Below are 26110 nucleotides of genomic sequence, written 5' to 3' on the forward strand. Positions count from 1 at the left end.
GATTGAATCAGGAAAATACAACAATAAAGAATAACCTCATGTTAGAGTTTCATAGAACTCACTGCCTTTTTTTTATAATAGCCTTATTGAGGTATAATTCACTTGCCATGCAATTCATCCTTTTAAAGTGTACAATCCAGTGGGTTTTAGTGTATTCACAGAGTTGTACAACCATATCACTATCTAATTTTAGAACATTTTCATCACCCCAGAAAGAAACACTGAACCCACTAAAAGTCACTTCCCACCCCTCTCTCCTTCAGCAATAGACAACCGCAAATCTACTTTCTGCCTTTTTAGATTTGCTTATTGTGGACATTTCAAATAAATGGATTTACAGTAAGTGGTCTTTTGTGACTGGCTTCTTTTATTCACTATAATGTTTTCAAAGTTCATCCATGTCATAGCATGTCAGTATTACAATCCTTTTCATTAATGAATAATATTCTATTGTATGAATAGACCTCATTTTTGTCTATCTATTCATCATGGGCATTTGGGATGTTTCTACTCTTTGGTGATTATGAACTTTCATGCTCAAGTCATCATGTGGAAGGACTCTGTCTTTTACACAGCTGGAAATATATAACTTGGATGTAACTCTTTGACAAAGTCATATATAAAATGTCCATAACTTTACCATAATCTCACTTCTCAGAATCTGATTCAAAAAACCAATAATATAGGATGTGGGAAAGCACTAAGTAGAGAGCTGCTCATCACGATATTATTTAAGCATGTGCCCTGTTTCTCCAGCAAAGGGACAAAAATAAGGACCCATCTTCTCTATAATTTACATGACTGGAGACAAGTTGCTGTCTTTCTTTTATCCCAAGAAGCTTTCCCCAAAAGCTTCTGTGCTTCTTTTTGACTGAGAAAATGGGTCAGTCACCAAAGGGGCCCATCTCTGCCACAGTTGCTGGGTGGCTCTCCCAGAGGGTTGGAAGGAGGCTGCTGGGCACTTGGGCACAGGTTGGCTACCGCTGCTCATTCCCCCAGGAGGGCAGGCTTCCGGCCCCAGCCCCTCCCTGGCGCACCCTGGTGAGTTCCTCCTCCAGCACCTCCCCCCACCCCACGCCCCCACCCTCCAGTGTCTTTTGGACGACAATGAGGATCATCTCAGCCCATTAGTGAGACTAATACTATGAAGCCTCATTAAGGGAAGATTTTCCCACCACTTCCCCACAACTTTTGAGCTCTGCCGTCCAAAGAGTTTGGATGGAATGGTCTCACACTCTGAACTCTTGGAAGCCCTGAGTCTGGGGTGCTCTTTGCTTTACATGTACCTGACCACAAGGAGCCACCCAAAGGGGTCTTCCTAAAGATCAGTCCTATGCTCCCCTGGTGGCGCAGTGGTTAAGAATCCGCCTGCCAATGCAGAGGACACGGGTTCGATCCCTAGTCCAGGAAGATCCCACATGCTGTGGAGCAACTAAGCCTGTGTGCCACAACTACTGAGCCTGCACGCCTAGAGACCGCGAGCCACAACTACTAAAGCCCACGCGCCTAGAGCCCGTGCTCCGCAACAGGCGAAGCCACTGCAATGAGAAGTCTGCGCACCGCAAAGAAGAGTAGCACCCCCCGCAACTAGAGAAAGCCCACGCACAGCAACGAAGACCCAACGTAGCCAAAAATAATAAATTTTTTTAAAAGATCAGTCTTCATTCCGTCTCAACAGAGAGGTGTCTCATCTGATGAGTGATTTTGGGAAAAGGAACTGAGCATGTATGGCCCCACCCCTGAGGGGTTGGTTCTCTCACCTTGAAAGCTAATGGTCTCCTAATGCAAAGATGGGCTCTGTCCCTCCGAGGCAAGGTCGGCAGTTCTCTCTAACCAGGGAGATCTCGCAGGGGGCATGACTGGAGAACAAGTCAACTAGCTCTTTATTTCATTGATAATAAAGCTGATATTTTGATCTCTAAAAAAAAAAAAAAAAAAGATCAGTCCTACTGCTGGCAGCTTCTATTTTTAAAATGGAAACATTAGTTTTCTGTGAATGGGCAACAAATTTCACTCAAAAATCAAAAAATACAAAGGGATACACAGTGAAATCTTGTCCCAGCCCCCCGCTTAGGGACAATATTAGGGACTAGCCAATATTACAGTTTGGAAACTGATAATACATAATCTTTTTCACACCTTGTTTTCTTGAATTCTCATCCCTCTCAGTGCATAACTTGGTTATATCTTAACTTATTTAACCCATCCTTTATTAGGTTGTTTCCAATCTTTTGCTAATTAGTCAACAGTACAACAAATACCCTTATAAAGTCAAAAGGGTTCTGCACCCAAATTCCAATGTGTAGATAGAGGTTTCCCCCACACACCACCAAGCAATGCTCTGACACCAGCTGGGTATCCTACAGTTCAATTCAGTTCTACACTACCTGATAGCATCAGATTGCACAGGTTAAAGGCTCAGTCCTACAAGACTGCCCACATCCCCCTTCAGAGGCTGATCACAAGCCTAGGTTATTGCCTGTACTTCTGACTGACTGGCTACAGATCAGAGGTTCCAGCAACCCACTCCTTAGTTTCAATTAATTTGCTAGAGCAGCTCACAGAACTCAGAGAAACATTTTACTTACTAGATTACCAGTTTATTACAAGAGGATTTAATTCAGGAACAGACAGATGGAAGAGATGCATGGAACAAGGTACATGGAAAGGGTAAGGAGCTTCCATGCTCTCTCCCAAAGCGGTACCCTCACCAATCTCCACATGTTCACCAACCCCGAAGCTCTCAGAACCCTCTCCTTTTTGGGTTTTTATGGAGGTTTCAGCACACAGGCATGATTGATTAAATCATTGGCCATTGGTAATTGAACTCAATCTCCAGCCCCTCCCACTCCCAGGAGGTTGGGGAGGTGGGACTGAAAGTGCTAACTCTCTAATTACTTGGTTGGGTCTCCTGGCAACCAGCCCCTAACCATAGATCATATTAACATAACAAAAGACACCTTTACCACTCTCCTCACTTTGGAAATTCCAAGGGTTTTAGGAGCTCTGTGCCAGCCACAGGACCAAGACCAAATGTATAAATCACAATATCACAAAAGGGCATCGTTGCTCATGATAAATCAATGAGTTAAATGGTAAACGTACCCACCTAACTCATAGACGGTGGGATGGGGATTCAAACCAAGGTTCTCTAAGCTAGGGTTTAGGATCTTAACCATGAAGCTAAACTGCATTTTTGGTCCCTCTCAATCTGAAGAAATAGTGTTACTGTCCAGGTAATTTTCCAATGAATTGCTCTTAAAGTGAACATTTTTTCATATGTTTAAAAATATTTTGTTTCCTTTTCTGTGAAATATCTCTATATAGTCTTTGACCATTTTCCACTAGGTTACTGGCTTGTTCCCTTACCAATTGTAGAAACTCTTAATATATTAGAGAAATTAGCCCTTTCTGTATTCAAAATCGAAAATGTATTTCACAGTTTGTCATTTTTCTTTTGACAGTTTGTATAGAGGTTTCTGCCATGAAGAAATTAGATTTTATATGATCATATTTATTCATTTTTAAATTTTATGGATGCTGGACTTCGTTCCATACTTGGACAAGATTTTCATTTATGAAACAATAAAAAAATTCTCCAGTGGATTTTTCAAGTATTTTTATAGCTTCTTAGGGTTTTTTTTTTTTTTGGACATCTAAATATTTGGTGATCTTGAAATATGTCCTAGTTCAAGATATGGATTTGAGGGTTTTTTTCTTCCAGTTGGCTACTCAGTTGTCCCCAACACTGTTTTTTTTTTAGTTATCTATATCCCCCATTAATTTATATACCCTTATAATATATCAAATTTCACTGAAAACATTCAAGTGATACCTTCTTCTAGTTTATAAAAAAAACTGAGTATAGACACCCCTTATGAATACCAGGGACACCTTAAATATCTGGTAACAGAGACCAACAATAGGATTCTGGTTAAAGTGTATTCTTGTAAATCTCCCTGATGAAATCCCTTTAAAGCGATGATTAAAAAGAGTATGTCAAAATGTAGGGGAAATGCTTCTGATACAAATGTCAAGTGAAAAAAGAAGGATATAAACTTTATGCAAACCAAGAATATGACCACATTCTGAAAACATGCATAGCAAAGAATCATATGAGCAAAACACCGGAGGATAATAGTGGTTTTGTTGGGAGGAGAGACAAGAGATTCCCCCTACCTTTTTTTCCCTGAATTTTTTGAAAGCGGTGGTATCAGTATAATTTTCAAATTTAATTTTTAATAATGGCAGACTGTCCATATGGGTTTTTCTCCTCTGTCTCGGGAGAGCTCATTACAATGATAGTAAAGAAATAAAAAGATTACAAACCTATGAGGAAAGAAGAAAAACAAAGGAAGCAAAATATCTCATGGTTGAAAAATTCCAACACATTTTTGGGAGAGGGCAAGCTGGTGGAGGAGTGGTAACAGACACCACAGAGCTGTGAAGGAAGCGACAAGAAGGCGCTGGGTGGGGTAGTGATTAAAGTAAAACATGTCACTTGTGGACAGGACTCCAGACCCCCCTCCTGGGAGATGTCGCTGACTCACTGTGCGTGCCCTCCAGCCAAGACACTTAGAAGTGCTCCTGCCTCTTTTCTCCCAGCTGAACAAGGAACACTGTGTTTAAAGTCTCTAGCTTCCACTTGGGGCTGTGGGGAGGTTAATTACTATTTGAGAAGGTATGTGAGCTGGTGGGATAAAAGACCCAACAGGCAGGAGGAGGGTTATGACCAGTCATGTAACCCTTTAAATCCCATGATCCTCTCATGCACCCAGGAGGCCAGCACTCTGGGTTTAGAGTTGGGCAGTGCAGGTGAAGCCTATTGCACGCTGTGGCCAAATGCTCACATCACTATCAGAACAGGGCAGGGATGGCCAACTTGAAGATATGAATGGACGTGAGACTCCCAGCCAGGATACCAGCCCAGGCACATCCTTGAACTAGTGACCTGTCCTCCTTGGTCCCCTACCCAATGCCCCTGTTCCTCCCCAAATCCGGAGCCCTGTCTTTTTAAAATCTATTTTATTGAATTATAGTTGATTTACAATGCTGTATTAATTTCTGCTGTATAGCAAAGTGATTCAGCTGTACATATATACACATTCTTTTTCATATTCTTTTCCATTATGGTTTATCACAGGATATTGAATATAGTTCCCTGTGCTACACAGTAGGACCTTGTTGTTCATCCATTCTACATATAATAGCTTGCATCTGCTAATCCCAAACTCCCAATCCATCCCTCCCCCACTCCCCCTTCCTCTTGGCAACCACAAGTTCGTCCTCTATATCTGTGAGTCTGTTTCGTAAATAAGTTCTTTTGTGTCATATTTTATTTTATTTATTTATTTATTTGGTTGCGCCGGGTCTTAGTTGCGGCTCGTGTGCTCCTTAGTTACAGCAGGCGGGCTCCCTACTTGTGGCATGTGAACTCTTAGTTGCAGCATGCACGTGGGATCTAGTTCCCTGACCAGGGATCAAACCGGACCCCCTGTACTGGGAGTGCAGTGTCTTATCCACTGCGCCACCAGGGAAGTCCCTGTGTCATATTTTAGATTGCACATATAAGTGATGTCATATGCTATTTGTCTTTTTCTTTCTGACTTACTTCACTTAGTAAGATAATCTCTAGGTCCATCCATGTTGCTACAAATGGCATTATTTCATTTTTTTTTAGTTTTTTTTTAATTGAAGGATAATTGTTTTACAATATTGTATTAGTTTCTGAAGTGAATCAGCTATATGTATACATATATACCCTCACTCTTGGACCTCCCTCCCACCCCCCTATTTCATTCTTTTTTATGGTTGAGTAGTGTTCCATTGTACATAAGTACCACATCTTCTTTATCCATTCATCTGTCGATGGACATTTAGGTTGTTTCCATGTCTTGGCTATTGCGAATAGTGCTGCTATGAACGTAGGGGTGCATGTGTCTTTTTGAATTCAAGTTTTTGTCCAGATATATGCCCAGGAGTGGGATTGCTGGATCATATGGCAACTCTATTTTTAGTTTTTTAAGGAACCTCCATACTGTTTTCCATACTGGCTGCACCAGTTTACATTCCCACCAACAGTGTAGGAGGGTTCCCTTTCTGGAGCCCTGTCTTAAGTTCTTACTTAGAGCTCCTTGCTGCCCTGCCTTAATCCTACTTATCAAGACAAGTCCAGTCTCCGCACGCTGGGAGCCCCGATACCCTAGAATTGCTACTCAGAATGTAGTGCTCTTGTCAAGATGTCCAAATGTGGTACAATTTGGTGATCTCCAATAAATTGATGGTGTTAGCACACCAGACACACACACACAAACTTGATTTCAAGAACTTGCCAGTGGGCTAGGATCCAGTCTCCTTTCTATGGCTTGGAAACCAGATGGGACTAAAAATATTCATGTATTTATTCAGTCAATTGTCTTCATTCTTTCTTTGAGGGAATGAATTTCTAAGCCCAGAAATGTAGCTTTGAAGACCACAATAATCATTCATTGAAAATCCGCTCTATAGGTCAGTCCCTGTCCTAGACCCTATGAAAACGCAAAGAAATACAACTCCTACCTCAGAGCTAGCTAGACTATTTACACTCCTTTTAAAGATCTAAGCGTTCTTTTCTCAATGAGGGCGGGAACGATGTCTGGCTTATTTGTGTTGTATATTGCATTAACTCATCCAGTAAACATTTACTGAACACCTACCATGTGCCAGGCCCCGATTCAGGCACTGCAAATACAAAAATGAATGAAAACAAAGTATCTATTCTCAATCTAGATTCTAGTAAGAGAGATAGACAATAAATTAATGAAGAAAGAAACCCATAATATGTAAAGCAGTGGTAAATGCTTAGGAAAGATTAAGAAGGGTAAGGAGACAAAAGTGGTGGAAGATGTTATTTCGCAGAGGTTTGTCAGGGGAGAGTTCTCTGATGAGGAGAAGTTCAAGCAGAGACCTGATTAGGCTAGGAAGCAGGCTGTGTAGAGATCTGGAAGCAGAGGGAGCTGGAAGTACAAAACCCTCAAGGGAGGAACAACCAACAGTGTATGTTGGAAAACAACATATTGAGTGGAGTGAGCAAAGTTTGGGTGCAGTCGGAAAAGGGGGTTGGGGAGAGGGCGTGGCATTGCCACGCAGGGCCTTTTAGATAAGGACTTTGTGTAAGCTTTGTATAGACATACAACGCAGGTAGAGAAAAGTACACAAATTGTAAATGTACAACTCAATGAATTTTCACCAACTGGACTCACCCATTTAAACCACCTTCCCAACTGAACTTCAGAACACTGCCAGCAGCCCTGAAGCCTCTCTCATGCCTCCTTTGTCATTATCACCCCAAGGATAACCATGACTTCAACTTCTATTACCATAGATTAATTTTGCCTATTTTTGAACTACATGCAAAACTACATGGAATCATACAGTATTACCCTTTGGTGTCTGACTTTGTTCATTTAATGTTATGTTCATGAGATTTGTCCACGTTGTTATGTATAGTCATGGTTTGTTTTTTTCGTTACTGTGTGGTATTGCACTGTGTGAATAAACTACCATTTCTCTCTCTATTCTACCACTGATCAACATTTGGATTGTTTCCAGTTTGAGGACTATTTCGAATAATACTGCTATGAGCATTCATTCTCGTTTGTGTCTTTTGGAACACGTGAGTATGCATTTCAGTTGAGTAGCTATCAGGGATGGGATCTGGGGGCATGGGTTTTTCTTTGGTAGACACTACCAAACTGTCCTCAGATTTTGCTTTTTAATCTGAAAAGGGAAATCATTTGAAGGTTCAAAGTAGAGAAATCGCATAATCTGACCTACATCTTTAAAGGATCACTTACTAGAAGTCTTTAAAGATTATATTTTTCAAAAGTTCAGCACATGAAATAAAACCCAAGCTAGCTGGAGCCAGCACTAAAAGCATGACTCCAAAGTTATATCTCTAGCCAGGACCTCTACTCTGAACCACAGACCCATGTCTGCATAGCCTACTCGACAACTCCATGTGGATGTCTAATAGGCATCTCAAACTTTCTATGGCCAAAACCAAATTCTTGATATTCTGCCCTGGACCAGCTCCTCCTACAGGGGTCCCCATCTTAATTAATAGCAGCTCCATTCTTCAATTTACTTGAGCTAAAAACATTGGTGTTATCTTTTTCTCCTTGTATTTTTTCATACGCCGTATCCTATCAGCAGATCCTGTGAGCTCTATCTTCAGAATATTCTGGAACCACTGGTCACCATACCCCCTGCCCTACCTCTCTAGACCATCATTATCTCTCCCCTAGACTATTGCAGTGCCCATCTAAGTGGTCTCCTGGCTCCCTGTCACTCTTGTATTAAAATTCTCCTGTGGCATCCCATATCACAGAGTGACAACCAAAGTCCATACTACTACTCACAGGTTACAGCATGGTATGGCTCCCTTTACCTCTCTGACTTTGACTCCTGTGCCTTTCCCCTCCTCACTCCATTGTAGCCACACTGGCCTTTCCCCCGTTCACCAAACAGCCCAGGCACACTTCCACCTCAGGGCCTTTGCACGTGCTACTGCCTCTGCCTAGAATGCTCTTGCCCCCCACTGCTCACTTCCTTGCCTCCTTCCAGTCTTTACTCAAAACTTCTTCTTCCAGCAAAGACTTCTCCAGCCCCCTTGTTGAACATTTCATACTTCTCTCTGTGCTCAGCATTTCATATTTGCTTTCCCAGCTTTGTTTTCTCCACTTAGCATTTATCACTCTTACATGCCATAATTTTTATATGTTTTATCTGTTTATCAGCTGTCCCTGCCAGTGGATCATACCTAATTGCCATGAGGACATTGATTTTTATGTTTTGTTTACCTCCGTAGTCCAGCATCTAGAATAGGCTTGGCACATAGTAGGTACTAAATAAATATTTATTGTCTGAGTGAATGAATGGATGGAAAGGATCCTTGCCCCAGATCCTTTCTTGATTACCCGTGCCTGAGAAGCTGATGACAAATCAGAGGTGGTTTCTAAGCATCTCCAGTAAGTTGGAGTTGCCTATAGAAACATTTTCCTTCTATACTCTCCCTTCCTGGCATGCAGGGACCTGGGAAAAGCAGAGATGCTGATCAATATCTCTGACTGGGAAGGAAGATGGGATTAGGTACTAGAAATTAGAGGAAGGATGTCTCCGCCCGTCTGCTTCCAGCAACAGAGGCTGCGATCTGCCTGGCAAGTTGCCTGCTCTCAGAAACAGGATGTGTCCAGAGAGGAAGTGACTGCAGACATGGTTGGGGGGGAAATGCCCTGTGCCTGAGACAGAACACTTGAGGCTAGTCATTCTGGAGCCTTCCAAGGGTCCATTCCTGGGGGATGAGTAAATTCTGCTCCATGGTCTCATGGTGACTCACTGTATCTTGGGGAATGTGCGGCCCAACCCTAAGACAGGGCGAACAGGTGTTTCCTTCTTTGGGGTTCCCAGCTTGGGTGACTGATTGCTGAAGGGGAGAGAATGCTGATTCCAAGCCCACAGCCAGCTCTGGTGCGCTGTGAGATTAACCTGCTTCTGTGCCAGCGTCTCCCTGGGGATGATATGAGTGAGGAAATGAACACTTGGCGAGGCAGCACGTCTTGGTGCCGTGTCTGCCATCTGGGGGAGGAATAACTCAGTGGCAGAGAGAGGATCGAGAGTGGCTGTGTTAAGGCTCTGTAGGAAATGTCAAAGGGAGTACCTTTCTAGCAAGTCGTTTTACTAATCTTGATTTGAGGTCAGAGGTTAGACGGTCTAAAAGCCCATTGCCCAGGGATCTCTCGGAAACCTGCTTTCTGTGCCTTTCCCCAGAGTGGGCAAGAAAGCAAGCTTGGCCTGAACGAGCCCGGGGCCCACGCTCAGGGGCCCGAGCAGAGGAATCTCCCAGCACTGCTGAGGTGGTCTAGCCTCAAGACCATGGAGGCTGTGGCCTGAAGTCTTATTTGGCAGCCAGAAGAGAGAAAAACAGTTCCTGCAGATTCTCCACAGTAGCTCTGCCCTGGTGGGCTCAAAAATTTGGACTCTGCATTTTGGCTAAAGGGCATTAATGTCACAAAACCTGTACCAGGAAACTTTTGATGAAAATTAATTTGGCTGTATAAGAAAAGAACCACAGGGCTTCCCTGGTGGCGCAGTGGTTGAGAATCTGCCTGCCAATGCAGGGGACACGGGTTCGAGCCCTGTTCTGGCAAGATCCCACATGCCGCAGAGCAACTAGGCCCGTGAGCCACAACTACTGAGCCTGTGCGTCTGGAGCCTGTGCTCCTCAACAAGAGAGGCCGTGACAGTGAGAGGCCCGCGCACCGCGATGAAGAGTGGCCCCCGCTCGCCGCAACTAGAGAAAGCCCTCGTACAGAAACGAAGACCCAACACAGCCAAAAATAAATAATAAATAAATTAATTAAAAAAGAAAAGAAAAGAACCACAAACACAGTGCTCGGCATAGAAATGGGCAGATGCATTAATTCAAGTTCCCAGAAGAACAGAAAAAGCAAGAAAACTCTCTCAACACTTGGCGTGACCACAGCAATCTCCAGACAAGCTCTGGGCCTTGCGTTTATGGTGAAATGCAGTGAGCAGCTCAAAGCTTGGAAAGTTGTTATGAACATTATGAGTATTATAATAAAAGCTGGGGTATTTTGTCTTCTTCCTCTCTGAAAACCAAAGCAAGAATCTTTAAGCTTGTCTTTGATAAGACGTTAAAGGTAGCAGGAGGTCTCATCCTGGCAGGCTTCTTCTAATACATTTACTTACAGAAAAGAGCTCATATGGTGCAAAGCATCTGCAACCTACTTTTTTTGCTTAAGCAATTTGTCGTGAGCATCTTTTTACGTCAATATGTAAAAATCTACATTCTTCTATGTGCTTCCTGTAGACTGAGAAACAAAGGGATCTTTCTTGATGGAAGACATGGAATCATCTTGGGAATGGCCTGGAGGTGGGCCCCAAAGCAGGCATCCATTCTGCTAAATTCTCTTTTAAATGCTCCCACAGGAGGAGCTCCCCACCCTAGCCCTTGGTCACGTTTAGCAGAAACTGGTCCATCTTTTTTCTGAGCCCCTTCTTCTGTGTGACAGCCAGAAAGGTGGGGCCACCTCTAGGCTGTCTTGAGTTCTCCTCTCCTGTAATTTCCCCTCACCTTACTCCCAGCTCATTTTTTCCTTTCTAGAAGCTGGAGATGGAAGGCTAAGCAACCGATCTTTCCGGTAGCGTGAACACCACTTCCAGTTTGCCTGAGAATGAGGGTTTTTCCCAGGACATGGGACTTTGAGTTTTAAAACCAGGAGAGTCCCAGGAAAACCAGGAGGGTTAGTCACCCTATTCCCAGAATCATGGGGGGTGAGGGGAGACATGGTCAAGTTTGACTAAGTTGCTAGAGATCCCCTTTTCACAGTTCTACCCAGGTCAGGTTGGAAGTTTCTGAAAGGCACGCTCTCTGAGATTCGACTGGGCCTGCTTAGGTCCCATGTCCACCCTGGAAACAGTCGCCAGGACAGGGGACGGATGCTTGGGAGGCAGAGGAGAACTAGCCAACAGGAAGGGGACCCGCTGGGGACGCTGACCCCTTCCACTCAGCAGAGGCCTCACAGGGCTGAAACCAGCCACAACCTCTCCCCAGACTCTCCCACTTGGCCTCACGTGAAATGGCTTAATCTCACTGAGCCTCTGTTTCCTCATCTGAAAGTGAGAAGAGGATTAGACTGCAGTAACATACGTGTGGCCCTTAGCAATATCGAGAAATCTCTAGTGACCTGGGGAGGGAGCTCCAAGGTGCCAGAGTGGAGGTCAGGGGATGGTTCAGTAGAAGGTCATGCTGTCACCTCCCCCTCAGCTGGGCAGTTCCCCTTGTCCTCCCAGAGCCAGCCAGCCGTTCACTCATCCTCCACTAAAGGCAGCAAGGTCAAGGGCCATTCAGACCCTCTGGGTCAGTTTGGTTAGGGGGCGGTTTGCACAAAGCTTTGCTTGTTAACTTTATTGGGCCTGGAAGGCACACATTATAGAACACAATGTTCATGCCAGTGTCTCCGACCACAAACCCCAAGAGTCCAAATGTTGAAACACTCAGGAAGTCTAAAGGGTCCTCTCGTCTTCAGAGGCCCAGCCCAGCTCACAGGAATGGCATGCATCAAAAGGCAGGAAGTCCCTACAAGTCTGTCCCATCAAGCCACCAGACACTGGTCACCTTTCTGTGTCTGCACAATAAGTCGAGTGCTCAGGGAAGGGTGAGGTGATCTGGGACCTTCGGGGCCAAGGTGGTACCCATGCCTGAGAAACGAGGGCACCACAGGAAGCGGGCTCCCTCTGCCGATTGAGGACTCAGAACTGGGCCTCAGCTCCCTCATGGGATAAGTGACATTTTGGTTCCTGTTTCCTTCCCTCTCTGTTTTCTTCTTTTTTTTTTTCTGCATACATTCTCCAAGGAAGTATCAAACATGTACTGCAACTCCCAGGAACAAGCCCCCAGAGAAACATGGAGAAGAGTGGGTGGCCTTCCTTCAAGATCTGATGTATCAAAGGCCCGGACTGTCCTGGCCCAACACTCTCCACTGCCAGCTGTGCCTCACCACTGACTTGGTGCCCAGGGCGCCAGCTCCCTGTCCTGGGCTTCCTCAGGGTTAAGAGGGAAGGTAAAGGAAAAGAAAGGGGATGGCTTGCACCGACGGGATGGCCTGGCGGGTCACAAAGTTGGGCTTGGTCACCATGGCGCCGGGGGGATTTCTCTGCAGCCCATGGTCCGGTCCCGTGAAGAGAGAAAGAAAGAGAGAGAATCTCCTAGTGAGCTGAAGCAGCATCTCTGCAGAAGAAGGGAGAATAAATAACAGGTCAGCCAGGAAGACCTCCGGGCCTCCTGAAGGCATCTAAAGGTAAAACACACCAACTGGTCATAGGAGTCCTGCTTAAGGCAGAAGCAACCCAGAAAGTGAAAGTAAAGAAAGCACAGGAGATCAAGAACAGGATGGGAGGAAAAGAGGCAGAGAGGGAGACAAATCCCTAGGGAGAGAGGGCAGTGGCATGCAGCTCCTATTGGCTAAAGCCCTGTCTAGGCCACTGAATGCTGCTAGAAGATTTAGTTATCACAGCATCTTACACATAAGAAAACCGAGCGAATTCCCTGGCCGTCCACTGTTTAGGGCTCAGCGCTTTCACTGCCAGGACCCGGGTTCAATCCCTTGTGGGGTAACTGAGATCCCACAAGCCATGCAGCACAGCCAAAAAAAAAAAAAGAAAAAAGGAAAACAACAACAACAACTGAGACCCATGAAGTTAAATTCTTCACCCTAGGACCACAGGCAGGTATTAGCTGAATCAGAATTTGAACCCAGGGCTGTCTGACTCCAAGGTGCAGGCTTTTAATACAACTCTACACTTTATCAGTAATTGCCTCAGAGCTGCCTGCTTTGGGTCCACACTTGGTCCATGGCTGCTTCTCGTTGCTTATAATTTTTAAAATAATCACCATGTAAAAGAAAATTTTAAATCATAAGGTTAAGTCAATATATACTGAATGGTATATTAAATAGGAAATGGATTTGGCTGCTGTGACAGAGAATCAAAATAACAGTGATTTAAAGAAGCTAAGTTTCACTACCTAACAGCATACACAAAAATAAACTCCAAATGGCTTAAAGACTTAAATTAAATGTAAGACCAGACACTATAAAACTTTTAGAGGAAAACATAGGAAAAACCCTCTTTGACATAAACCACAGCAAGATCTTTTTTGGCCCACCTCCTAGAGTAACAGAAATAAAAACAAAAATAAACAAATGGGACTTAATTAAACTTAAAAGCTTTGGCACAGCAAAGGAAACTATAAACAAGACAAAAAGACAACCCTCAGAATGGGAGAAAATATTTGCAAATGAAACAACAGACAAAAGATTAATCTCCAAAATATACAAAGAGTTCATGGAGCTCAATAAGAAAAAAACAAACAATCCAGTTAAAAAATGGGTGGAAGACCTAAATAGACATTTCACCAAGGAAGACACACAGATGGCCAAGAGGCACGTGAAAAGATACTCAACATCACTAATTATTAGAGAAATGCAAATCAAAACTACAATGAGATATCACCTCACGCAGGTCAGAATGGCCATTATCACAAAAGCTAGAAACAGTAAATGCTGGAAAGGGTGTGGTGAAAAGGGAACCCTCCTACACTGTTGGTGGGAATGTAAATTGATACAACCACTATGGAAAACAGTATGGAGGTTCCTTAAAAAACTAAAAATAGAACTACCATATGACCCAGCAATCCCACTACTGGGCATATACCCTGAGAAAATCATAATTCAAAAAGAGACATGCACCACAATGTTCATTGCAGCACTATTTACAGTAGCCAGGACATGGAAGCAACCTAAGTGTCCATCAACAGATGAATGGATAAAGAAGATGTGGTACATATATACAATGGAATATTGCTCAGCCATAAAAAGAAATGAAATTGAGTTATTTGTAGTGAGGTGGATGGACCCAGAGTCTGTCATACAGAGTGAAGTAAGTCAGAAAGAAAAAGACAAATACCGTATGCTAACACATATATATGGAATCTAAAAAAAAAAAAAAAAGTGGTACTGATGAGCCTAGTTGCAGGGCAGGAATAAAGAGGCAGGCATAGAGAATGGACTTGATGACACGGGGTGGGAGGGCGAAGCTGGGGAGAAATGAGAGTAGCATTGACAGATATACACTATCGGATGTAAAATAGTTGGCTAACGGGAAGCAGCGGCATAGCATAGGGAGATCGGCTCAGTGCTTTGCAATGACCTAGAGGGGTGGCATAGGGAGGATGGGAGGGAGGCTCAAGGGGGAGGGGATATGGGGACATGTGTATGCATATGGCTGATTCGCTTTGTTGTGCAACAGAAACTAACACGGTATTGTGACACAGTTATACTCCAATAAAGATCTGTTAAAAAAAAAAAAGAAGCTAAGTTTCTCTCTCTGTTAGCTGTCGGGGCCAGCCTCTTTCTGTCTTGTTGCTCCTCCATCCCAAGAGCATGGTTCAAGACGGCTCAACCCATGACATTCACACTCTAGCCAGAAGAAGCGGGTGAAAGGAAGGGGAAGGCACAATTTTCCTTTAAGGGCACAGCCTGGAAGTTGAACACATTACTTCTCCTCACATTTTACAGATTAGAACATGGTCATAATAACCACATCTAGGGGCAAACGGAGTAGAGGTGAGCCTGAGAGGGTGGTTCCCTCGGCCCTTCAGGCAATTAGGGGAGGCCGGCATGGTGGGTATCTCCAGCCACAAGCAGCCTGGTGGATTACCCCAGCACACCAGGCAAAAGTCCAACTTCCTGTGTGTATCATGATGTGCAAATGTTGGGTTCCATTGACTCGTAAGGCTATAACTAGGTGGCATAGGGATCTGGAAAAGAACAGGAAAACATTTTTTTAAAAAAAAGAATAGGAAAATATTCTCCTGGTATTGTATGGTGGGGGATGGATATTAAGGACAAGAACATTAGGACAAACCCCCTTGACTCTCACAAAAAGAAGAATCACCAGTACAAGGACATTTCCCTCAAAACTAATTGCAACTGGGGAAACGATCCTTTAGTTGGCTAGAAAATAAAAACAGAGAATTAAAAATCCCAAACAATATATTTGCTGAGTGGAGTCATTAGGGAATAGAAAATAAATTAAAATGATCAAGTAAGATGGATCTCAGGAATTCAAGAATTGCTAAACATCAGAATTATACATATGATAATAATAACAGTCTTGCTGGACATTTTGACCCTTCAAATCCACTCTTCACCCTTCCCCATCCTGTTTTATGTCCCTGGTATCTAAGGGCCACATTAGTGGGCTTCCTCACCCTGGTTTCTGATAGGCTCAGCCAATGGGGGCACCAAGAGAACACCAGAGGAAGGGACCATGGTCAGGGTGCTCATTCCTCTAGCTGCCTTTCTGAGAGCTTGCCACCGGGCTGCTACATCCCTCGACCGAAGGTCACAGCTCCTGTCAGGCAGCCCTCTCCATCTCTGGATTTCAGTCACCACTCCTGCCCTTGCCCTTTCAGGACCAGGCATGGCAAAGCATTCCACTCTTCCTTGTTTTCCTCACCTTCCTTTCATTAAGCTCTTCTCATATTACCCAATTTGAATGGGCTACCTGTTTCCTGCTACTAATTGGTACCAGGGGTGGCCCGGTACCCAGGGCAGCCCCTCAAAATAGAATCCTGTGATGGATTGCTTATATAATTGAGGAGAGCGGCAATAACCTCCTTGTAGGAGTGGTGGGCACAGATGGGTCATGTGTAATCAATGGCGTTCGGTGGCATTATCATCACTCAACTTATTGGGGGTGGCATGGGATGAAGGGCAGGTAGAGGATAAGGCACTAGGATCTGGAAGGACTTGGGCACTTTTATACTATGGCAATAATGGTCATTATAAAGACTGTGGAGTCACTTGGCTTCTAGTGACATCACCAGAGAAAATACGTGGGGAAAAGGAAAAACTGAAAGCTGTGAACGTCGAACTGAGAATCCAATGGCCAGTGAGAAAGGCTTGGTGGCAGCTTTGAAGGAGCCCTCATTTCGTCCTTGCAGACTGTATATGGCTGAAAACTGAACCCAGGACCTCACTCTACATAAAGCAGAAATGCAGCTCCAATTAAATGTTCAGAGAAGGGCACAGTGGGGAAGTGGTGGGACCCTGAGGCTTAGGATGGGGACATCTGAGTAGCTACAGAGAAGGGTAAGAAGTCTGAACTCTCAAACCCCCTTGAACTTCCCTTATCATCTCAGGTAACCCTTCTCCTGTCTGGGGGACCAACTCACCCCTGCCTTCAGCGACTGCGTTTAGCACGGTTGCTTCACAAAACGGATTTCCAATCTCCTCATTCCTCCAGGACCAAAAGGAGTGTTAGATTCCCAACTTAGCCCAGCTGGCCTGCCCCAGAAGGAGATGGCCTACACATGGAAAGAGCTGCAGGACCTTGCCAATTCACAGGAAGAGTCCTGGGAGCATATATGCCTGGGAATGGATTCTAAGCACAGTAACCTAAGGAGGGTAAATAAAGGTTTGATTGGGTTGAATTCACTGACGTGGATGTAGCCAGGTTCGGGCATTGGAGTTTGGCATGAATAATCTCCTACAATGGCTAACTCAGACTGAATTTAATTGTGACCTAAAGTTAATGAGGTTGAAAATTCCCTGGAATGCTGACTGTAGAAGAAGGAGTCTGAAAACTCAAAGAAATAGGGATGTTTAAATGAGTCAATTTTATGTGACCTCTCAGCCAACCATATCTCCCTTCCTCCACCTCAAGGCCTGGAGGCTACTCCCTTTACCAGGACATTTACAGAAATGTGACAGGGGCGCCAGTATCCTTCAGGAGCTCTGTGGTGACTGTCACTGTGGACTGGAGGTGAGGTCAAGGGTGCCACAGAGGAATAGGAGTCTTTGATCTCAATGAGAATAGCCAAATGCCAGAAGGGTAGAGGCCAGGTGGGTGTTTGTCAGACACCACATGGCACAATTACTACTTAATAAACAACAGAGAGGAATAGTAATCAGACTACACTGACTTGTGGGGATCTATATTGATGGCCAATTGATCACAGGGTTCCTGGGAATTAAGTAGGTGAGCGGCCTCAGAAGATGCTACTTGACACATAAGGAGGAAAAATTCCAGGTCTGGTGGGTAGAAATCTAACTCAAGTTTCCCTGATAGTTGCCGTGGCCTCCTGTGCAGTTCCCAGAGCTACCATTTTCCAGATCCAGGTCCCACTGTCTGAGACAGAGGCCAAGACCTTTTGAGACAAGGTCTGTAATGCAGTCACAGGTATATACTTTGAATATTTCCCCAAACCCTCCATAGAGGGCCCCAGGGCCAGTTACCATGGTGGCTGTGCAGTAGGGGAAAAGATACACGCAGACTTTCTCGGGGTTCTTAGATATTAGCGCTGAATGGATGTCTCTGGAGACCCCAAAGACCACTGCAGTCTACTAGTCAGAATAAGAATTTATGGAGACCAGATGTAAACAGAATCCTGGCCCAAGTCCAGGGCCCTGTGGTTCTTTTCCTAGTCCCTGAATGTATACAAGGAAGACACACACTTCGTGTGGTAGGCAGAATAATGGTCCTCCCCTGCAAAGATGTGTACATCCTTATCTCCAGAACCTGTGAATATGTTACTTTACAAGGCAAAGGAGAATTAAGGGAGCGGATGGAATTAAGTTCGCTAATCAGATTTCCTTGAAATAGGAAGATTATCCTGGAGAATGTGGTCCCAATGTAATCACAAGTATCCTTAAATGTGGAGGAGAGAGGCAGAAGAGTCAGTGTCAGAGTGATGCAGAAAGATTTGACCAGCCATCTCTGGCTTTAAAAATGAAGAGGCCACAAGCCAAGGAACGCACACAGCCTCCAGGAGCTAAAAAAGGCAAGAAAATGGATCCTTCCTTAGACCCTTCAGAAAGGAATGGAGCCCTGTGGACACCTTGATTTGAACTCATTGAGACACATTTCAGACTTCTGACCTCCCAAACTGTGAGATAATCACTATGCGTTGTTTAAAGCCACACAATTTGTGGCAATCTGTTACAGTGCCATACACTCAATAAAGGGCAGAATTCCCACATTGGTGCTCTGACCTGCGCAGTGAGGATATTATAGTAGGAATGTCCAGACAGAAGCTATGGAACTTCCCTATTACCCAATGCCCCACCAGGATGGCAAATCAAAAACAGGACCACAGGCTTCCCTGGTGGCACAGTGGTAGAGAGTCCACCTGCCGATGCAGGGGACGAGGGTTCGTGCCCTGGTCCGGAAGGATCCCACATGCCGCAGAGCGGCTGGGCCCGTGAGCCATGGCCGCTGAGCCTGCGCATCCGGAGCCTGTGCTCTGCAACAGGAGAGACCACAGCAGTGAGAGGCCTGTGTACTGAAAAAAAAAACAGGACCACACCCCAATATTCACTGCAGCACTATTTAAAATAGCTAAGCCATGGAAGCAACCTAAATGTCCATAGACAGATGAATGGATAAAGATGTGGTGTGTATATACAATGGAATATTACTCAGCCATAAGAAAGAATGAACTTATGCCATTTGAAGCAACATGGATGGACCTAGAGATTATCATACTTAGTGAAGTAAGTCAGACAGAGAAAGACAAATATCACATGATATCACTTATATGTGGAATCTTTAAAAAAAAATACAAATGAACTTATTTCCAAAGCGAAAGAGACTCACAGACATAGGAAACAAACTTATGGTTACTAAAGGGGAAAGGGAGGTGGGGGGGAGGGCTAAATTAGGAGGTCAGGATTAACACATACATACTACTATACAGAAAAAATATAACCTACTGTATAGCACAGGGAGCTATACCTGAATACATATATGTATGTATGTATAACTGAACTGCTGTGCTATACACCTGAAACTAACATGACATTGTAAATCAACTATACTTCAATTATAAACAAAACAGGACTTCCCTGGTGGCACAGGGGTTAAGAATCCACCTGCCAATACAGGGGACACGGGTTCGAGCCCTGGTCCGGGAAGATCCCACATGCCCTGGAGCAACTAAGCCCGTGAGCCACAACTAGTGAGCCTGCGCTCTAGAGCCAGCAAGCCACAACTACTGAGCCCACGTGCCACAACTACTGAAGTCTGCGTGCCTAGAGCCTGTGCTCCACAACAAGAGAAGCCACCGCAGTGAGAAGCCCGCACACTGCAATGAAGAGTAGCCCCCGCTCAACGCAACTAGAGAAAGCCCACGTGCAGCAACAAAGACCCAATGCAGTCAAAAATAAATAAATAAATAAACAGAAAAAACAAAACAGGGAGTTCCTGGCAGGCCAGTGGTTAGGACTCGGCGCTTTCACTGCCATGGGCCCAGGTTCAATCCCTGGTCAGGGAACTAAGATCCCACAAGCTGTGTGGTACGGTCAAACAAAAAACAAACAAACAAAAAACCAAAAACCAAACCAACACCAAACCCCTAGGGAAACTGCAGTAATTAGTGCCACCATCAAAGACCTGAAATATGCAAGGACAGGCCCTATAACACCCCTGTCTGAATAGTGTAAGTCCCAAGCGGTTATGCAGAATGTCAGGAGAGCTACCCAGATGTAATCAGGTGCCAGCTGTGCCAATTACAGCTACAACTCTAGGCACTTAATACATAGCTACTCACCAGAAAAATACTTTTCCCCTATGCCCAGCAGGAAAGAAAATCACAAGGAGGTACCAATACAGATGATCTTTACTGTTTTGCCTTAGGGCTCCCTTAGCTCTCCTTTCTCCCTCATATTCTAGTCCAGAAAGCGTCGATAATCTTGCTAGCCCACAGACATCACGTTGGTTCATTACAATGATGAGCTGCAAGTAGTAATCACCTTAGATATCTTAGTAAACCAACACATTCCAGAGGGTAGAAGATAAACTGCATAGCCTTTCAAAGCCTACGATATTGTGAAGTTTTTAGGGTCCAGCGGTCTGGGGCATGGGAGAACATCCCTTCTAAAATAAAAGATAAGTTTTTGCACTTTGCATTGTTCACCATGAGGGAAAAGGTGCAACCCTGGTAGACCTCTGAATTTCAGAGATGGCATATATCACATTTGGACATGCCACTCTGGGTGACCTGAAGTCTGCCAGTGTTGGTGGGGCGTAGAGTGAGAAAGAGCTCTCTAGCAATCCAGGCTACAGTGCAGACTGCCCTGCCTTTGGGCCTTATGACTCAGCACACCTAATGAAACTGGAAGAGTGTCTGGCCAACAGAGATACACTCTGGCGCACTGACAAGCCCCAACAAGAGAGTGACAGATTGGAGAAAGGTCATGTCTTCTTCTACCAGTAACTATTCCCCATTTGAAAAGCAGCTCCTGGTTTGCTTCTGGGCCCAGGTAGAGCGTCAACACTGGATCACAGGCCACCAAGTCACATGCACGGCAGCATTCCACTATAAAATGCAGTTGGATCCAGGCCTGAGAGGATCCAGAAAGCACAAGTGTTCAAATGAGCGAGTGACAAGGTGTTCCCGCTGCTTTGTCATCTTTCCCTCAATCCTATACCTAGGGACTCAAGGCAGTTTCTTTATGACCAGTTAAAAGAGGAGGAAGAAGAACCAGTAGGCCTGGTTTCTGGCTGAGGTCATACTGTCCACTGGCATCAGCTGAAGTAGATGACAACTACATCCCACTCAGGCATAGCCCTGAGCAACAGTGGTGAAGGAAAATCTTCCCACTGGGCAGAACTTCAGACCAAACAACTGGTTTGTCCCCTTTGTATGGAATGAAAGGTGGCCTGTGATATGGATCCACACTGACATACTGCCAGTGGCTAATGGGTTGGCTGACTGGTCAGGGGCTTAGAAAGTACAAGACTGGAAAGTTGGTGACAAGATGTTTCTAGAGAATAAACCCACATACCTACAGTCAATTAATCGTTGACAAAGAAGGCAAGAATATACAATGGAGAAAAGACAGTCTCTCCAGCAAGTGGTGTTGGGAAAGTTGGACAGCCACATGTAAATCAGTGAAGTTAGAATACTCCCTCACATAGGCAAAACATTCTCTGACATAAATCGTACCAATGCTTTTCTAAGTCTCCCAAGGCAATAGAAATAAAAGCAAAACTAAACAAACTGGACCTAATCAAATGTATAAGCTTTTGCACAGCAAAGGAAACCATAAACAAAATGAAAAGACAACCTATAGAATGGGAGAAAATATTTGCAAACGATGCAACTGACCAGGGCTTAATTTCTAAAATATACAAACAGCTCATACAACTCAATAACAAAACAAGAGAACTATATCTAATCTCCTGGGATAAACCATAATGGAAAAGAAAGAATGTCTCTATGTGTATAACTGAGTCACTTTACTGTACAGCAGAGATTGGCACAGCATTGTAAATCAACTCTATTTCAATAAAAAAAAAAGTTAAAAGACAAAAAAAAAGCAAAAAAAAATCCAAACAACCCAATCCAAAAAATGGGCAGAAGACCAAAATAGACATTTCTCTAAAGAAGACATACAGATGGCCAATAAGCACATGAAAAGATGCTCAACATCACTAACTATTAGAGAAATGCAAACCACAATGAGATATCACCTCACACCAGTCAGAATGGCCATCATTAAAAAAGCCTAAAAATAACAGATGCTGAAGAGGGTGTGGAGAAAGGGAACACTCCTAGGGACTTTCCTGGTGGTCCAGTGGTTAAGAAACTGCCTTCCAATGCAGGGGATGCGGGTTCAACCCCAGGTGGGGGAACTAAGATCTCAAGTGCCGCGGTGCAACTAAGCCTATGTGCCACAACTAGAGAGAAGTCTGCGTGCCGCAATGAAGGTCCCATGTGCTGCAACTAAGACCCAATGCACACAAATAAATAATTTTTTTAAAAAAAGGGAACCCTCCTACACTGTTGGTGGAAATGTAAATTGGTGCAGCCACTATGGAAAACAGTATGGAGGTTCCTTAAAAAACCAAAAATAGGGCTTCCCTGGTGGCGCAGTGGTTGAGAGTCCACCTGCCAATGCAGGGGACGCGGGTTCGTGCCCCGGTCCGAGAAGATCCCACATGCTGCGGAGCGGCTGGGCCCGTGAGCCATGGCCGCTGAGCCTGTGCGTCCGGATCCTGTGCTCCGCAACGGGAGAGGCCACAACAGTGAGAGGCCCGCGTACCGCAAAAAAAAAAAAAAAAAAAAAATAGGGACTTCCCTGGTGGTCCAGTGGTTAAAACTCTGTGCTTCCACGACAGGGGCCGTGGGTTCGATCCCCAGTTGGGGAGCTAAGATCCCACAGGGCTTGAGGCCAAAAAACCAAAACATAAAACAGAATATTGTGACAAATTCAATACAGACTTTAAAAATTGTCCACATCAAAAGAAAAAAAAATGTTTTAAGTTTCTGTGGGAGACCTATGAGGATGGACCCTTTGGAATGGGCCCAGGATGTGAAAATATTTATGCCCCACATATATGCTTAATAAGAGCCACATATATGCCCATAAATGAGGTGGATAGGATGATCCACCCTGTGGATGTCATTTGGGCTCTTTTTCCTTTCACCCCAGTGCTTCCTCAATGCCCATGGCCAAAGTGGCCATGGCAGCCAGAATGGAATCTATGCCTGGACTCAGCAACAAAGACTTCCCCTTACCCAAGCTAATTGGACTACTGCTACTGCTAAGGGCCCTTTCTGCAAACAGAGGTCAACACTAATCTCTCAATATGGCATCCTTCCCAGGGTGGAGAGACCAGCCAGTCACCTCGTAACATGTGGACTCCTTCCATCATGGGCAGGGCTGTGCCTTATCCTCACAGGAACGGATGTATATTCCAGGTTCAGATTATCTTCCCTGCTTGCAGTGCTTCTGCCAATATCATAATCTGTGGATTTACAGAATAGCTTGTCCATCACTGTATACTCCACAAGATGTCATCTCCAAACACTTTTAATGCAAAAGAAGTACAGCAATGGGCTCACATCCACAGAATTCACTGGTCTTAACACATGTCCCACCACCCAGAAGCAGCTGGTTTGGAAAAGAGAAGAATGGACTACTGAAGCCTCAGTTACAGGATCAGCTAGGAGATGACACCCTGTAGGGTAGGTGTGTTGGCCTACTAGGTGTGACTTTATGTTTTAAAAAGCTGCCAATACTTAGAGCTGTCTTCTTCAAAACTAGAAAGCATAGGTCTAGGAAATAGAAGTCGCACAGGAATGGCCACTCTCACTCTTATACCTAATAATGCACTTGAAGAAGTCTTGCTTTACCACCCTTTGGCCTTGGATTTGGGGGTTTGAAGGTTCTAGTGCCTGAGGTGGGGACTGTTTCCACTAGGTAATTGTTCCGCCACACTCATGGTTCTAAGGAATTGGAAGCTTAAACTTCTCGCTGGCCATTTGGGGATCTTCATGCTACTAAGCCAGCAGGCAGAGAAGGAGATCCCTCTACTGGGTGGGGTGATTGATTCTGGTTTCAAGGGAAATTTTGATTTCTGCTGCAAAATGGAGGAAAAGAAGGATCATGTCTGGAACCCAGGAGATTCACTGAGGTGTCTCCTAGTTCTTCCTTTCTCGGGGATACTGATCAATGAAAAACTGTGGTGCCCAATAAAGACCAAACCACCAAGGTCTCATCAAGCAAAGACCCTGTCCAATGGAGCTGGTAGAAGGTGAGGGGACAGTAGAGTTAGTGGTAGAAGCTGGTGGCTCTGGGAGCAACTTGGGCCTCATGACCTGTTACAGAGGCTGGGGCTGTCACCTCTTTTTTCTATCCTTTAGCTTATATGAAGAAAAGCTGAAGTTTCAGCTGAGAGTGGTAGTAGGGCCAAATTGACATCACTATGCAATGACATAATATTAATGAGACTCAATGGGCCCCCTTTACCAAAGCCACTCATTTCTCAATGGATGGAAGGAAGAGTGTCTGCTGACAGGCAAAATTGCAGACTGGGAGGGTATCTTCTGTTTGCCCTCTCCTCCAGATTCACTTTCCATCCGCCTCTGTGCCCTGCTCTGTGCCAAGGAGGATGCCCTGTGTGAACTACAATGATGGGGCCCCTCACCTCTGGTAACCACTCATGTTTGACCAAAGGGAGCGCTCACAAGAGATAGGAGAGTGGGTTTAGAAGACCCATTCCCTTTTCTCCCTCCCTGAAGGGTCACTGTAGATTGGCTACATCCCTTGACCAAATGCCCTGCCAAATGAGTAGTCAAGGGGCCCAATCCACACAGCCTTCTCTACATCTATATCCCAGTAATTGCCCTTCTTCTTACCCCTCCGGGTCTAAAGGTGGTAAAGGCTGCCCAATGTTCCTAATCCTGGCGACCTCTACAACTGCCCCACACCGTAATGGTTAATTTTATGCATCAACTTGACTGGACTTAGAGATGCCCAGACAGCTGCTAAAACATTATTTCTGGGTGCACCTGTGAGGGTGTTTCTGGAAGAGGTTAGCATTTGAATCAGTAAACTGAGTAAAGAAGGTTGTCTTCACCAATGTGGATGATCACCATCCAATCCACTGAAAGCTCGAATAGAACAAAAAGGCAGAGGAAAGGCCAATTTGCTCTCTCTGTTGAGCTGGAACATTCATCTTCTCCCACCCTCAGACACTGGCATTCCTGGTTCTCAGGCCTTTGGACTTGGACTGGGACTTACACCATTGGCTCCCCTGGTTCTCAGGCTTTGGGGTCTCAACTGGAACTTATTCCACTAGTTTTTCTGGGCTTCCAGCTTGCAGATGGCAGATTGTGGAAATTCTCAGTCTCCATAATGCATGAGCCAATCCCTCATAATAAATCCCTTTCTATATATCTATGTCTATATCTATATATCCTATTGGTTCTGTTTCTCTGGAGAACCCTGACTGATACACACACCTATGTAAATAATCCCTTTATTAAACTCGCCTCTAATTTCAAGTGGGATCCTAACCAATACAATAGCTTATATAGCTTAAATAGCATTTTATATGCCAAGTATTGGTAATAAGATCTTTACATACAGCAACTCATTTAATCCTCCCTAGAACCCCATGAAGTAGCTACTGTTGTTATCTATAATTTACAGATGGGAAACTAAAGTACAGAAAAGTGAAGTAACTTATTCAAGATCACACAGCTACTGACCTAATGCAAGTTGGTTCCAGAATCTATGCTCGTAACAACTGCACTAATCTGTGTCCCTTAATGACCAAGCTAGCTAGTGGGGACTTGAGTGTTGATAATTATAGTGGGCATTTCTCATTCTTTTTGGCCACCCGGCATCTGAACCCTCTTCCCATGTATCTAGGGTACGAGCATATGACCAAGGCTCAGCCATTCAAAAACATCCAGCCCAGAGTTGCATGGCCCATGAGTAACTCCATCTCTAGTGACACAGGATAGAGTTCTTGGCTTAACCGTGGCAGTCCTGCTGGTGGATTCACCACCATTTAGTGCTTGAGGTGTCAGCAATGTATCTAGAACTCAAAGGGCTGGTCCTAAAATTCTGAGAGAGGCCACTCTCCTCCTCAAGAATTGTTTTTCAGGCTTCCCTGGTGGCGCAGTGGTTGAGAGTCCGCCTGCTGATGCAGGGGACGTGGGTTCGTGCCCTGGTCCGGGAGGATCCCCCAT

General features: G+C 44.7%; 1 protein-coding gene across 1 annotated transcript in view; it reads right to left on the reverse strand.

Annotated features, from left to right (window-relative positions):
- The window catches only part of SMURF2 (SMAD specific E3 ubiquitin protein ligase 2), a 159879-nt gene extending 136584 nt beyond the window's left edge, over nucleotides 1–23295 (reverse strand). Inside the window, exon 1 of the mRNA XM_032616027.1 lies at nucleotides 23256–23295. Within this exon, the coding sequence (XP_032471918.1) occupies nucleotides 23256–23283 (28 nt within the window). The 5' untranslated portion in view covers nucleotides 23284–23295. The remainder of the gene's footprint in view (nucleotides 1–23255) is intronic.
- Between the last annotated feature and the right edge of the window lie 2815 nt (nucleotides 23296–26110).

This window comes from Phocoena sinus, chromosome 20 (genome assembly GCF_008692025.1).
Source record: "Phocoena sinus isolate mPhoSin1 chromosome 20, mPhoSin1.pri, whole genome shotgun sequence".
Lineage (NCBI taxonomy): Eukaryota > Metazoa > Chordata > Mammalia > Artiodactyla > Phocoenidae > Phocoena > Phocoena sinus.